A 15,108-nucleotide genomic window follows, 5' to 3' on the forward strand; every position below is an offset into this window, starting at 1 on the left:
CTAAGAGAACAAAATTGGTGAACAGAGAAAAACAGGGAGATAGAGACAAATGATGCGGGTTGTATGTTACATGGTTCTCCAAAATCGTTGCCTGTGTGTTACCACCACATACAGTGTGACCATGTGCTGCTTTTCTTGACCCCAGGTTGTCTTTGCAGACACAAGGAGCAGCCCAGCATCATTGTTCCTGCAGTTGGGGCACTGTTACTACTTCAGATCAGCAAAGGGTATAGGGCTCAGACTCTCATTTGTGCTGACGTGGTTTCCTCTGACAAGGATAAGATCCTTGGTTTCACCAGTCTCTCCACCATTACCCTTGCACCACATTTTTTGGATTGTAATGAGACATATCATGGTCTCATTCTGCTGACATCTTCACTACTCTTTAAATTTTGCACTTCCATTTTTCATCCCTCTGATGCCTTCCAGTTTATTAGATAGGGTGGAGTTTTCTAAGTTCACTGGGGAAGGCAGTACAGACTGCCATGGCTCTTGTCACTGGGACTGTGATCTTTTACTTTTTCTAAGAAGTTGTTCTAGCCACGTAAAAGTGAGCTCTGATTTTAGCCGGTGTTGAAAATGCCTGAAAATCATGCCCATGCCGCACATATGTATGCAACGACCATAGGAGAAATACCTTTGATTTAGATGTTCAGTACTTGTAGCTTAGAAAAAGTCACAAAACAGGAATTAATGCCATAAAGAAAAACATTCCTCCAAATGAGACTCAGCATTTTCAAAGCATGATTTCCTTTCTGTTACAATTATTCATCCTTCACAGACCTCTGTCCTGCCCAGCATCTGCCATTTTGCAATCTGTGATTCGACCTAATTTTAACATACACATGTATTTACTTTGAAGTACATACTGTGACAATATTAAAATAAAAAAAGTTATTTAATCCAATGGAAAACATACTGAAGCTGCTGACATTCTTAAAACACTCTTGCATTGTTTTTTCTGGATTTGAACTACAAAATATAGGACCAAATCTTATGTTCAAAATGCTTTTCATAGTAAGTTTCTGTCCAAAGTTTAAGCAGGTACCCGCATGTTGTGTTAGACAAGATCATACGTCCCTGTCATGTTGAACACACAGGGAAAACAAAGATTAAATGAGAAACATGTCTTTATATGAATTATGGATGGCTAGTATTTCTCAGGACCTGAGGGAAACAAACAAAAGATCTTGGCTCTTGGAAGCTCTGAGTATATTGCTTTAAATCACTAAATGTGGACAATTTACATGCATAACATACCACACATCAGCATGAAAATATTTGTCAAAATTGATGAATGAAACAAGAAGAATAATGAAGAAAAATAACAGTACACATACCCCCCAGAGAACAAAATAAACAATATAAGTGTTTGGTAAATAAATCCCTGCAGAACTCTTAGAAATGATTTACTTATTCATTGAATCAATCCATCAACCTTTTGTGATGGCATCAATTTGCAGTCCTTTCGATGCTGTTCTTCTTCCATAGCTACTGCTTTAGATACCTTAAAAATGTAGGATATCATGTAATACATCTTTATGGAGTTATCATAAATTGTTTCAATACTCCAGAAGATAGAATTGGCTCATTCTTTTCCTCAGCTCTCGTATGTACATGCTTAAACTAACCATATCACCTTACAATTGTACTCCAAGTTCCCTTTTTTCCCACTCCTCTCCTTTTACTGAAGTTGTTTGGCACCCACTTTTTTGATTAATCAAAATTTAACAGCAGAGTGGGACTGTGAGATCATTTTTTTAATGGAAATGGTCTCATTTATGTACTTTATTTAACATATAAACTCTTTGCAGAAAGGACTGTCTTGTTTACTTTGTTCACAGATTGCACCATGCTTGTATCAGAAATTCCAGTTTTTATGTACAGAATTACAGAATGCCCATCTGAAAAATAAACACTCAGGGCTTTGAGTCTTTAGAGAAGAAGTAGGAAAAGCTAAATAGAAAATAAGAGAGACTGTGTGTGGTTTCGTATCCCCACCATAAAATATACTCAGACAATAGATATGTGTATGTGCAGAGAAATGAGCCAACATTTAGGATAGATGCACATAGAAGCATGAGTACTGAGAGTCCCATGTGAATGAATACAATTGCACGTACTTGCATGTTCTCCTAGGAACGAAGAGTTCCTTTCTGAGTACCTGCGTGCACAGAAACCAACCATCCAAATGTTTGCAAGATGAAAAAAAAATCTGAGACAAATTAAAATAGACTGAAATGTGAATCTGATTTAGTCAACATGTCCATAAACTCATTTTCTATGAAATTTCTTCTAGTTCACCTGGGCTTTTTGTGGATCCACACATTCATGACTCTTTGTACTCACTGAATTCTAGTTTTAGCAAATGTGATTGCGCAATTGAAAATGATTTCTACTAGGGCTTGCTGTACCTCACAGCTTCTGTAACACTGCCAATCTTTACCGTTCTGTTGAGTGTCTCTCTGTGTCTGGGGCTTTTGGAGGACATACATAACCTTTGTGCTTCCCCTTCTTCCACTTTTGCACATGTCCACAGGGATACCGTCTTCCATGGCTGTCATCAACATCATCATGTGAACAGTTTGAAACAATGAATGTGACAAAGAGCAGCATGTAATTTGGGGAGGGTATTTGGTGTCAGTTTCAGGCAGAGGTGAAGAGAATGGGACAAGAATATAGTTACAGGGAGAAAGAAATAAAATATGCATAAAATAGCAGTGTGGCAGAAGACTGTTGAAGAGCACAAGCTGCATATGAACATGCTCACTCATGTTTAGTTCTATCTAACCTATTTCTGAGGAGGACAAAGGCAAAGGTAGGAAAGTGGTTGAGTAATAGATGGCAGCAAAGATCCTTTTCCACTGGTGAATGCAGAATTCTGGCTTTTGTACAGGAGATTTAATTTTGAATCGGAGATGACCACAAGCAATTTTTAAAAAAAAATTCTTAGGTTTCACAGTGCTTCTGTCTATCCAAAATAATAATACTATGGCATTTAGAAGTCCAAAGAGCTAAGTCTTCTACTCAATAGAGAGCAGAAAAGATGGTGTTTTGATAGGACCTGATGAAAAAAGTCTTGAGTGATCTTGGCATGATTTGGAACATGCTTGTAAAAGACATTATCTGCCTTGGTTTGTGAGAGATAAAGGACGAATGCATTTTAAAGGATCCTTGTTTTTACATAAGGAAAGAGATGTGCAACAAAGGCATGTATTATACTACTTAAAACTCCACATTTGGTACAATAACTTTCTAACTTACTCAGCTATGCAAAGGTCACAACTCCAACTGGCTTCAATTGCCCCTCTTGGTGAAGGTCTGAACAGAGAGACTCGTCAGGACATAAGACCAATCAGAGACAATTTCTCAAGTCTGTGCCTGGGAATGAACCATATTAGTGACTGTAGGAAGTAAACATCTCTTACTGACTCGTTCTGTGTAGTGCCACTTCTATGAGCAAATGCATAACAGCAGTCTAAAGGGCAGTTTCTTTTATGCATGGTAATTACCTTTAATATTGCACATAGCTTGGAGTGGAGTGATTAGCATGATGACTGTCTATCTCTTTCTCCAAGAAGCAGTGGACACAGTGTTGTCTGCAGTATTATGCATCGGTTCTTCAATAAAGCCTGTCTTACCTTTAGTGTCTGTCACCTACCCACAGAATCTGGGAAGAAGCCAGATTCAGATTAGCTAGAAAACAAACTCGAAAAGTCTATCAATTTTGTCTCAGCTGTGTTGAAGGGACTCATCAGTAGAAAGAAAGCAAGCAATACATACGCATAGAATATTCACGGGGCTTTCCACCTTTGTGATATAAACCCTCATCCTGTGAGTAATTCAATTGAAAAAGAAAACAGAGGACTAGAAATAAAAATGTTACAAACTGGAAGGTTTCATGGGGTATGGAGTTTTGCTTTGCCTAATATCAGTATGCTCGAACAGAGGGTGAGAGTGCAAGTGATCAAAACCTCCAGACACTGAGTTAATAGCCACCCCTGTCCGGAGACAGAGACATCCAGGGATCAATACAGACTGCACTGCCTTTGTCAAAATGCTGTATGGCAGTTGAGTATTGTAACCAGTACTTAATTTAAGCAAGTGGAGCACAAATTGTTTCTCCTTACCTGACTGAAAAGTATTACTTGCACTATAATTATGGCATAAAAAATCCTAATGACAATAATTAATGAACTCTTTTGCTAAGCAATAGTGTTAGGAGAGCATGACCAAGTATCTTGGAATGTATAGTGTTCTGCTCTGCCTTTACTAAATGACCTCAGGCAAGCTGTCAATGTATGTGAGCTCTATAAAGACATTGCCTATGACAGGATTTCATCATTTCAGCAAAGGGACAATAAACAGCATATAAAAGAAAATTAATGCAGTGGAAATATTCACATTACATAGCTCCCTCTTAACAAGGATTACTTTTGCAATACTGTACACTGTTGGCAACTGTAAACCCATCATAAACTTAAAATTCCTGATGAGTGGGCAAAACCCCCCCTGTTTTCTAAGTGAAGACTCTATTGCAGTCAGCCTTGTAGAAGAAGCCTTTTAGTGTCAGTGATAATCAAAATACCTGCTATCTATGATAGAGCTAAAATGATGTCATGACCTGGCAATTTCTATTCAGTGCTGTCACATCCATGCACGGCACAGATCAGGATTGTCATCATGTAAATGTAATAGGATTCTTTATCCTGCATTGTTGCTCAGCTGGGAACAGTAGTTCTAAGTTTCTGTAAGTTGTGAACAGCAGCAGGGGTGCATGAATAGCTTGGAAACCTATATTTTTTCCATTTATTTTTTTAAATGCAAATTACACTAGTAAGTCAAAAAAATCACTTTTGTTAAAAATACATTCAGAATTAACAAATGCCAAAAAGAAAAGAAAAAAAAAAGACACATTTGGATTGTATCTCTTGCCTTCTGAATATTTAAGTTTATAACAAAAGCCCAGCCTAGAAAAATAACATTCTTTACTGGATTTTGAGGAGGATACAGCTGTACAAATCAAAAATGTCATCCAGATACTCTCACATTACTGTGCTCTAAACTGCTTCCAGAAGAGATCTGTCCACTAATCACTTAGTATAGTAGTCAACAGTCCTAATTTATTCTTAATGGTAGTGCTCTAATTGCAACTTAAGAAGGGTTATGGATACCAACTTCATATAGGTATGTATGTGTATATATATGTATACCATGTGTATGTGAGTGTGTGTATATCTAGTCTATATGTAATATATGAACACGCATTTATGTTGTAATCCTTAATAGTTAAATATGCTTCCTATTTCCTAAGCACTTTACAAACATTAACAAATCAGACCTCACGAAAAGCCTGTGAGGCACATATTATTCCCATTTTATAGCTGGGAAGACTAAGACACAGAGAAAGTAAGGCCAAATTTTCTAAATTCCAGTCAGGCCTAAAAGCTACATATAGACACTTCATTAAATTGTCTGACTTCTAAAATTGCTAACTACCAGTAGCTGCTGTTCCGTGGGAAATCAGCAAAAGGTATGAAAAATTATCTTCTGAAAATTGGATTGCTGCTTAGGTGCCTAAGATGGTTTCTTTTCACATTAAAAAAAGATTTTTATAGATATATGATTTTGATTAACTGGTATACAGGGAAAGCTAAAATACCCTGTTATAACATTTTCTTTCCATTTAAATCTCTACATTGTGTTTAATACTATACATCTGCTGTATTTAATACTACATAAAAGTAGAAACTTTCAAATTTTTTCAAGTTATGGGAAATTTCAGCCTGGTACTTGGATGTTGCATGATTTTCCAGGGGGTGAAAAGCAGCTCTACCCATAATGAACTCAGGATTTCAGGTACTCAAGCCTGAAAATTTAGATCTGAGACACAAATGGACAATGAATGCTTTAGGGGATCAGGCCTAGGGGACGTGCCTAATCCCAGCAGGATCTGGGAACTCTTGACTCCCTGCATCGGATGATTCCTAGGTTATGTAGCCCCTGTCAATAGTTATTCCTGTCTATTTTATATACATAGACATACACACACACACACACTTACATATATATATATATATATATAAATTTCATTGAATAAATAAATACAAGTATAGTTCCTGAACATGTCGCAAATCTTATTTTCACTGGTGAATGCCTGTTCCTCTGTCATTGTCCAGAGTTGTTGCTTGTGACACTGTACATCCATGCAGACACAGCAAAGGGCACTGGTTTGTACAGGGATGGAAGAGTGGCATGAGGGCACAGGCCATGGTTGCTTGGGAGCCATGCTGGTCCCTAGGTTTGGCCAGCAAGGAAAAGGGAGTCACTCAGGGGAAGCATGAGCCTTTCCGAGTACTGACCTTCCCTTTTGCCCTCAAAAGCTATGTGGTCACCTCAGGTGTGGTGGGTGCATGGGTTTGCCTATGCAAGGTCTGAGCAAAGAAACAATGACAATCCAAGTTTCTGAAAAGCCTGAGCAAAATATTGTTTTTTTCCTAATGAAAGCCACCTAAGTGCTTGAAAATACAGATCAGATGTAGAACAAAACATATCTTCCTAGGATTTCAGAGTATTTCATATACACATTGACCTACTAGCAATATTCCCAAAGGCATCTTGTTGCCAACTACGTAACAGCACAGTTTTTTTTTTTCAGCCACAATAATACAGGAAGATAAAATACACGTTCTAACACACAACAGATCCCCCAAATATACCACAAAAAAGTCTCCAATATTTCTCCAACTCAACTAGCCCCTCCCTGCCCTCCCCAACTGAAACCAAAAAATAAAATATATGGATCCCTTATGGTGCAATTAGAAAAAAAAAAAAGCTCACAGAGAATTTTCAGTTGAAATTAGATACAAAAGAGTAAACGTAGCTAGTACATATTCAGTTGGCCTTTGTTGATAGAAATCTGCAGATGTCTCTGTAGTTAGTAAAAGACATTTAGAGATAGCTATAAAAGCACCTACAGTGCGTTAAATAAAAACAGTGTGATTAAGAAGCACTGTTTCTGCTGCTTATTTCCAGTAGGTTTAATTATTAGTTTAGGTTACCCCTTCTTCCCACTCCAACCCCCAAAAGGTTGTTTTTTTTTTTTTTTTTAATCATTATAAATTGTTTATTTCTTGACCACTGTGGAGCCTCAAAAGTAAAGCACTTCTCAGACAGCTGGCAGTTTTCTACTTGGTTGCTCTGGAGCTGTGGAGCAACAGAGCCTTATTCCCTGACATGAAAACAAAACAAAACCAAACTAAAGAGAACCACTGACTTAGAAATCGTTCAGAATTAGCAGCAGCATGTTGAGCCTAAAGGACGTTACTTCAGAAAGCTTGCACCGAGTTTCTCTGATGTGCAACGCAGTTGGGTTAAGGCAAGTATGAACTGTACAACCTTCAGGGCAAACAACGTGCTGTCTATTGACTTCTGCTGCAAAGTCATCCTGGTATTCTTAGTGTTGTGTTGACTAAGGAGACTCAATGGGGCCAGGAGTGCAGAGGGGGCTCCAAAAGCACCGAATGGACTGGGTTCATGTTTTAATCCAGATGGGCCATGCTGGCAGTGGCCGGGATAGGGAAGAGCCAGAAGATGGCACCAACGGCTCTGCTCTGGCCCTCTGGTGCTGGGAGGCTGGAGGTCCAAGGTGAGGGTCTGGGGCATCACCCTTAGTACCTGTTAGAAAGAGGGGCTGATGGTGTCCAGTGTTTTTTATCTCACTGTTCAACCAGCCTTTTTTTTTTTTTAGCACAAAAAGTGGATTTTTTTTGCTCTTTGAAGAACCATCCTGAAAGTTTCTGTGACAGGTCCTCAGCCCATGTTGAATAGTCTCCATGTTTACTTTGACCTAGAAGAAAGAAAAAGAAAGATATGTATAATCCACAATATATTTGCTGCTCTAGTGCCCTATTGCAGGCAGATGTATTCCACTGACCAGTAATGGTTCAGCAGCACATGGAATGAAGAGGACAGAAAGACAAGGTGTTTCCTCACTTGATCACTTTGCTCAGCTCTCTCTGAAACATTGTCAGAGAAGTCAGGACCATTCTAGGCAGGACTCATATTTAATGATAGTTTTAACTATATATGCAGGTGCCAACTGGAAGATGACCTGACCTATAGTAATCCATGACCTGACCTAAAATAATCCATCAGAAATGTAGCTGTCCTTGTAAAAGCAAGAAGTGATGGAGTGTGAAGACAGAAGGGCTGAATCAAAGTGCCTGGCAAAGTCACCCAAGGTTCACTTGCAAAACAGAGTGTGTGTGTGATCACCACAGCCCCGTACACCTGAAGACTCCTGTCCCAAACCTGTTTTGTAACTCCAGCTTTCAGTCTAAAACAGACAAGATGTTGTTGGTTGGCTAGACAAGACTTAACTGGTATTTTATTTAAATAAAATGTTGCCAATAATGTCTGAATCCCACAAATATTATGAGATGATAACACAGCAGATTTGTACTGCATGAATTTGCTGAATGTCACGGTGGTTATACTGCAGGTACTGTTTTTTGTGTCTTGCTTATGATTCATTTATACTTCAGGTGAATGGTAAAGTAGGTACCTTCAGTATGAGAAATTATCTAGACAAACATCTACAGCTTCACGCTAGGAGACCATGGCCAGCATAATGCATATGCAAACACATTAGAGAGAAAAGACAGGACCAGGTCGCAGGGCAAATATATTAATCCACCCTACACCCTCCTGTGCCTGAGTTATTGACTCAAATTCCCACTAACATTTGGTGCAGAAACTATCGTAAGTGCCTTCTAGTGGAAAGCAATGCTTACCAATAATCCTGCATAACAGAATACACTTAAGTGGGCATGTATATGTATATACACATATATAAAGGGATCTGTGTACACATAGGTGTGTGTGTTTCTATGCTTACATAGTATATGTGCTTGTGTATACATATATATACATAATATGCAAAGATTCTTAGACTTCACAGAATATGAGGAAAGCAAGATTTACTTTGGAGTTGAACTGCTGTCGAGCAATTTCTCCAGTGCATTAGGCATCAGCATCAGACATGCATGCTTCTTTTTTGCTTCACTTCTTTTCTTAAGCAAACAAATTTATTGTGAAAAACATAAAGAAAAATCTCTCTCCCCCCAGCTCCTTCCTCCTGTTTTTGTAGCAGTGATCATGCAGTGCAGTCTTACTCCACAACCAGAATCGTATTTGATCATGTGCATCAGAATTAGTGCCTTGTTTAGTCACCTGCCTGGATCACTTCCCAAGAGCAGAATTTTCTCTTGACAATTGATTTCCACCATCCTATTGTGATGTTGTCCAATGGTATGGAAATGAGCACTGACATCTCCACCACAAAATGCCAAGAAGCTGCTTTTTTAGGACATCAGCTGTGGCCACACTGCAGGGAGGTCTATGAGCATCGGTTCTGTCCCATTCTGTTTAAAAAGTGTATTCGTTTTGAAGAGACTGTCTAGGCTTCTTGGTTTGTACAGCATAGAGTACACTGTTGGCACTTAAAAAATAAAAAAAACCCATTTATAACAGGCAGATAAATGTCACGATAAGATTTTTTCCCCCAAATACCAGTGTTTTATTTAAAACATAATTTTAAATTGAATATGTTTTTCTCTTTAAAAAATGAGCTGATTTCAATTAAATGTGAAATTGGGAGAGATGATAAGGAGAGTTGTGATTGGAATTCAAAGCCTAAAATACAGAGGAAAGAAACAAAGTGAGACTGAATCTAATAACTCTACACTAAGGAAACAGTAGCCAGAGATATTCACCTCAATTCACTATCTACAAAGAATGTTTTCTTTTCATAAATGAACAATTTTTTTTTTCCTTAAATATCCTGTTCATTTATGGTAGTTTTGCATAAATGATGAAGTTCCACACAAATGTGCTGAGTGGAACTCTAAAATCAGCTTGAATGTTTTCATAAGTAGAGCTTGATTGATATCACAAATAGAAAGTAATAATTCTTTAGTTAAAAAAGTCCTGACACAATAAAAATCCAAACATGAGGAGCCGGAATAAATCACTATAATTATTTAGTTGCATGTGTAAGTTTGTGTAGGCTCAGTATAACCTCCAAATCAACAAAATGAAGTGCTAACTTTAGCACACAGGAGGTAAGTGGTTGCAAAACAGTGTGTCTTAACAGTTAGCAATTGCTAAACCCAGCATTCCTTCAGGATAATAATTAAACTGTGCATATATAAAACAGTTAAAATTGATTTAAATCACTTGGATGTAAATCTGTCTGGTTGGAACTGAAATAAAAGTTTGTGTTGATGGAATTCTGTCATGGCAATTCACTAAATCAATTTGCATCAGCAAGCAGTATGTGGATGATGACAGTGAGTTACCACACGGCTCTATAAGCCTTTAAGATTTGTACTACTTCTGTATATTAGTAAATCTGGTAAATATATGCTCATTATGCTCATTAATGAAATGTGTTGAAATCTGCATTTTGTCGGAATCTGTACTACTATTAGAAGCTGATATTGTTTTGGTAAACTCTTGAAAGATGACTTCTCTGTCATTTTCATAGTGTGTCTAGCACACTTATTGGTACTACCACACCACAGACAATGAAAATGTGCTATTGTGTCTTTAGAAACACCTAGTAACCAGATGATTTAAAGGCAACTATCTCCTATTTCTCTCATAAACCCAGAGCTCTACAAGAGTGGCACCCAATGTGAGCCTGAACAAGAGAGGACACAGAGGTGGCAACTAGCTATCCCTATATTTTCTCAATCTTCTGCAGTAATTAGGCAGGATGGTGCTTAATATATCATCCCCTGCCTATGGATTCAAAGACATTTTGTAGCAGTTGTGGAAATAGTCATATGAATACAGGTATATGGATATGTAGGGGTATAGTTGTATCCTGGATGGATACAATTATCCCTTGGACAACAGTGAGAGTATGGCAATGGACTTCATAAAGCAGAAAGTCTCCTCTCCCTCTCCCTCTCCCTCTCCCTCTCCCTCTCCCTCTCCCTCTCCCTCTCCCTCTCCCTCTCCCTCTCCCTCTCCCTCTCCCTCTCCCTCTCCCTCTCCCTCTCCCTCTCCCTCTCCCTCTCCTCTCTTTTCCTCTCCTCTCTCTCCTCTTTCTTCATTGTATGTATCTTTTGCTCATTCCCTAGAGATGCTGAGCATTGTAAAGTGCAGGTGACGCTGGCCAGAGAGTAAAGTCCTGTATTTTTTCTTTTATTGTGGAGGCTAACACTGATGTTCTTTGATGAACAAGATCCCTAGGGAACCAGATCCTTCCTCCTAACAAATAAAGCTTTAAAACATCAGGCATAGCCTGCTGTTATCATATCAGTGTGTTTTGATTTCCAGTATGCAATATTGCTGTAAATAGTGCTACAAGCAGATCAAACCACGGCATGATTAATTTGACATTTGAATTTGTCACTCCACTACCTAATGGTCTGCCCATATTTATGGAGCAACTGTAGTGTAAATACATATGCATGTATTCCTGGTGCACCTCAGCTGTAAATAACAGAAAGGTATTACTAAATGCTGTAAAAGCCTCTTAAGGACAGACTGTAGGAATTCTAGAGAACCTTGTCAAATACTATGCCATCAGAGGGAAACATAAAGTGTTTGTGTGACTGTGGTTGGGACATTGGACAAAATGTCAACTCACATAGCGATTTCTGTCTCACAGTTAAGACAGCAAAATCATCTATACTCCAGTGAGAATGCAGCATTGAAATAAGGTGGAATGCAGTTTACATGGATTAATCATATATCTCTTGACTCAGCTACAAGCTTAAAAATATTGCCTTCTTTTATTCCACAAGTCTATCTTGCTTTCCAGTCAGTACGAAGATGCTCAGTAAATGCAATCTGCTGTTCTGGAAGAAACACTGAGAGCATAAAGAGAATGGGATAATATCTCAGCTAGAGGGCTCCATATGTTGATGACAAGGTATGGTGTACTGAGAAAGAAATAGGATTAGAATTGTTCTAAGTACCTATGAGTCACACATAATACTAGGAAGGAAATAACATTTTCTAAATGCACTGCACTGTGCCACCAAAAGTGCAGGTGAAAAATCTTTACTTGAGCACAGACAGATGGGAAGCTGAAGTTAAGATGGCATTGGAGATATGCACTATTGTAATTTGAGATTATTAAAAAGCTCCTAACAAAGCTCCCAACAGGCCCAATCCTAAGCACTACTGCAGAATTGATTGTACCACTGATTAAGGAGTAAACGCCAGTCCCATGCAAAAATCCGCTAATATATTAGCAGACTTGCTTCCACTAATCAGAATAAACGAAATTACATTAAAGGGTATATGCAGTGCATGTTGGGATGGATATTGTTTGCCTGTATTCAGTTATTTTCCTCAAAAGAGATGTTCAGCAGAGAAACAAAGGAAAAAAGTAAATGTTGCCTTTTTGTGAGCTTTTTTTGCTGTGCTTTTACCGTGTAGGTCAGTGATGGTAAATAAAACACATTTCAAAAGGCTGCAGCAGTGGGGTAAGATTTATCTGGGCAGTCAGGACTGATCTGAATTGCAGTTGGCATCAATACAAGAAATATTTGGAGATGGTTATTCCTGGACTGGTCTATGGTTGGGTGCTAGCTCTAGTGTGAATGTACTCCAGTTGTGTGTATGTGCTGAGATTTGTTTACCCATTTAATCCCCAGCTATATCACGGTGCACTTCTAGGCAGTGGATGGAGTTGTCACTTACTGGTTTGGTAAAATATGGTCTTCTATTCAAACTGTTTTTAAAAGCCATATGTTGTTACACTTTTTTTTTTTTTTTTAAACATGGAGACTGGAAATGAGGTACAGAGATGTCTGAAGGAACAGATGCTCTGGTAAGACAAATGCCAAATGCATCCACCAAATTAGCAAGTTGCTGAACTTTTGATAAATCTTAATGAAAGCCACTTTTTTTGCAACAAAGTTTTGTCAGATCTGACTAGTTTTTACTACACCAAGTAGTAGGCAATGAGTGGAACCTGCTTGAATGAAAATGGGGGAAAACCAGGCGAGAGCTGGGTGTTGTTTAAACACATTATATCCCACCCTAAGAAATTATTATAATTCATCAGAAGAGTAATGTTGGTGATTAAGTGCAGCCTGAATTTGATCTATCAAAAAAGGCTTCTGTCTATTCTGAATTTTTTAAGTCATGTAATCTTTCAGCTTAATGATCTTTTAATATCAGCCTTCCAGTCTGCAGAATATCTCAGAAATTAAGTACTTACATATACATGGGCTGTAGCTGTAAATGAGATGTCTTCTGTGGACCTTGATAGCCGTAAGAGTCAAATCCTCCTATGAAATCAACTGAAAGGGGGAAAATTGTTTTTGTTAGCAACATCTTTTCAGAAGTGATAGGCACTATCCTTCAAGGATCACCCAGCACACAGATTATTTTTAACAGACACCCTAATAAACCACTAAAATTAGATCAACTAATTGTGGAAATGCAGAGAAAGTGTAAAAAACCAGAGAAAGGCAAAGTGCCTTTTTAAATGAAATTAATTTTAAAATCACAGAAAAACAATGAGGGATTTATAACAGCCATCTATCTATCAGAAATACCCACACATCCTTCTTTTTCAAGTAGGCCACCTCACTGGAGTACAAACCACCGTGATATTCAGATATTACAAAGGCAGAAAACCATTTATTTATTGGCATGAATGCATTGCTTCTGACGGTGATTACTGTGCCTGGCTTGCTGTTGTACTGTGGTTCAGTGATATAGAAGCAAGAGCACATTGATCTGACTCTGTCTGAGAGACAGAAGTTTCTCTGATTCCCTGCTTTGACATTTGGGTTGAAATGCACGAACAGAGGGTTGGAACAATTTATCTAAGCTTCAGAGATGAGGCTGCACAGATCTAAGGAAACCAGCATTTCTCTCAAGGCACTGGAGGTCTGCAGGAAGGTTGTAGGGTGGGAGTTATTTATTAATTCACATCACTGACAGTTCCCAATGGTCTTCTCATGTTTATTTTAAATAATTTCCAGGGCAATTCAATCTCATCTGAGCCTGACACCCCTGTTTCTCTGCTATAACACTTCCTTTACACAGATAAAAGCGCACCTTTTGCTTCCTTTGCACCAGCAGACCCAACTATTGGCTTTTGGGGATTATTTGTGGGCAGCTCTCATCCCTGAAATATCGCCTCTTACATAGCAGATGTGAATTTGACAGAAAAGGGTCGAAGAGTTCAGGTATAGAAGCGCATTTTTCACAGGTCTTGGCACTGCTACTGACTGACTGGTTCTGTGTACATTAAAAGCAAAAAAAAAGGGAAAAGGTTCTTTGATAGAGGATAGCTTCTTGTGGATCTAAAATGAAGTAACGTTCACTTAAAAATCACAAAATGTAAATTTATAACCCTTGTTTTGATAATTTTCACAGTGTTCGAAGTCCTTAAAATTTGCATTTATGAAGTTATTTAACACTAAGGTACTTCACAATGTGTGCCACACTTAACAATGCAGTCACACTCATTCCAGACATCTTAGAGAATCAGATTATTGTACCCCTTTGTCCACCATTTCCTTTGCAAGCAAAAAGCCATCAAAACACTGGACTGAACTGGTGCAGTGTGTCTCCATTGGAACTACAGACATGTGGAACCTCTCAGCCACTTTCTTCCCTGACAAGAATGGCCCCTGAAGAAATCATTTAACTGTGTTCTGTGATGTTTTCCTAAATTAATCCCTGACATCTCTAATGAAGGAGGTTCTATAATCTGTGTTGCCTTTCCCTGCACCTAACTTCCTAATGTCTAATTTAAATGTAATTTCCTGCAAATTAACTACTTTTCTACATTTTAGCCTTTTCTCCCTATGGATATGAAGACAAATGAGTTACTTTTTTTTTCTCTCATAACTACTTCTAAGTATTTTCAAAAAGTATTTTAATGCTATCCATCTTTTCCAGATTTAAGCATACCTAGTTCTTTCAAATTTTTCTCACAACCCATGTTTTACAAACCTCTAAGTTTTCAAGCCTGAAGATCCTTCTTCAGTGTGCTTGTGTTTATCTTACAGTGTGGTGCACAAATCTGAACTAACTGGAACAACTGCTATGTAGGTCTTCTGTACA

At 38.2% G+C, this 15,108-nt stretch overlaps 1 protein-coding gene across 3 annotated transcripts in view; it reads right to left on the reverse strand.

The window, feature by feature from the left end:
- Nucleotides 1–4,782: 4,782 nt before the first annotated feature.
- Nucleotides 4,783–15,108, reverse strand: part of NKAIN2 (sodium/potassium transporting ATPase interacting 2) — a 548,040-nt gene continuing 537,714 nt past the window's right edge. For 2 of the 3 annotated variants that reach the window (XR_011738396.1, XR_011738395.1), the window contains 3 exons: nucleotides 13,247–13,328; nucleotides 9,239–9,502; nucleotides 4,783–7,849 (listed from right to left, as the gene is read on the reverse strand). Coding sequence is in view for 1 of the 3 variants with exons in the window: in XM_065835583.2 (XP_065691655.1) it covers nucleotides 7,840–7,849; nucleotides 13,247–13,328 (92 nt within the window). In the remaining 2 variants the exon portion in view is untranslated. The remainder of the gene's footprint in view (nucleotides 7,850–9,238; nucleotides 9,503–13,246; nucleotides 13,329–15,108) is intronic. The other variant, XM_065835583.2, reaches the window with a different exon arrangement.

This window comes from Patagioenas fasciata, chromosome 3 (assembly GCF_037038585.1).
Source record: "Patagioenas fasciata isolate bPatFas1 chromosome 3, bPatFas1.hap1, whole genome shotgun sequence".
Lineage (NCBI taxonomy): Eukaryota > Metazoa > Chordata > Aves > Columbiformes > Columbidae > Patagioenas > Patagioenas fasciata.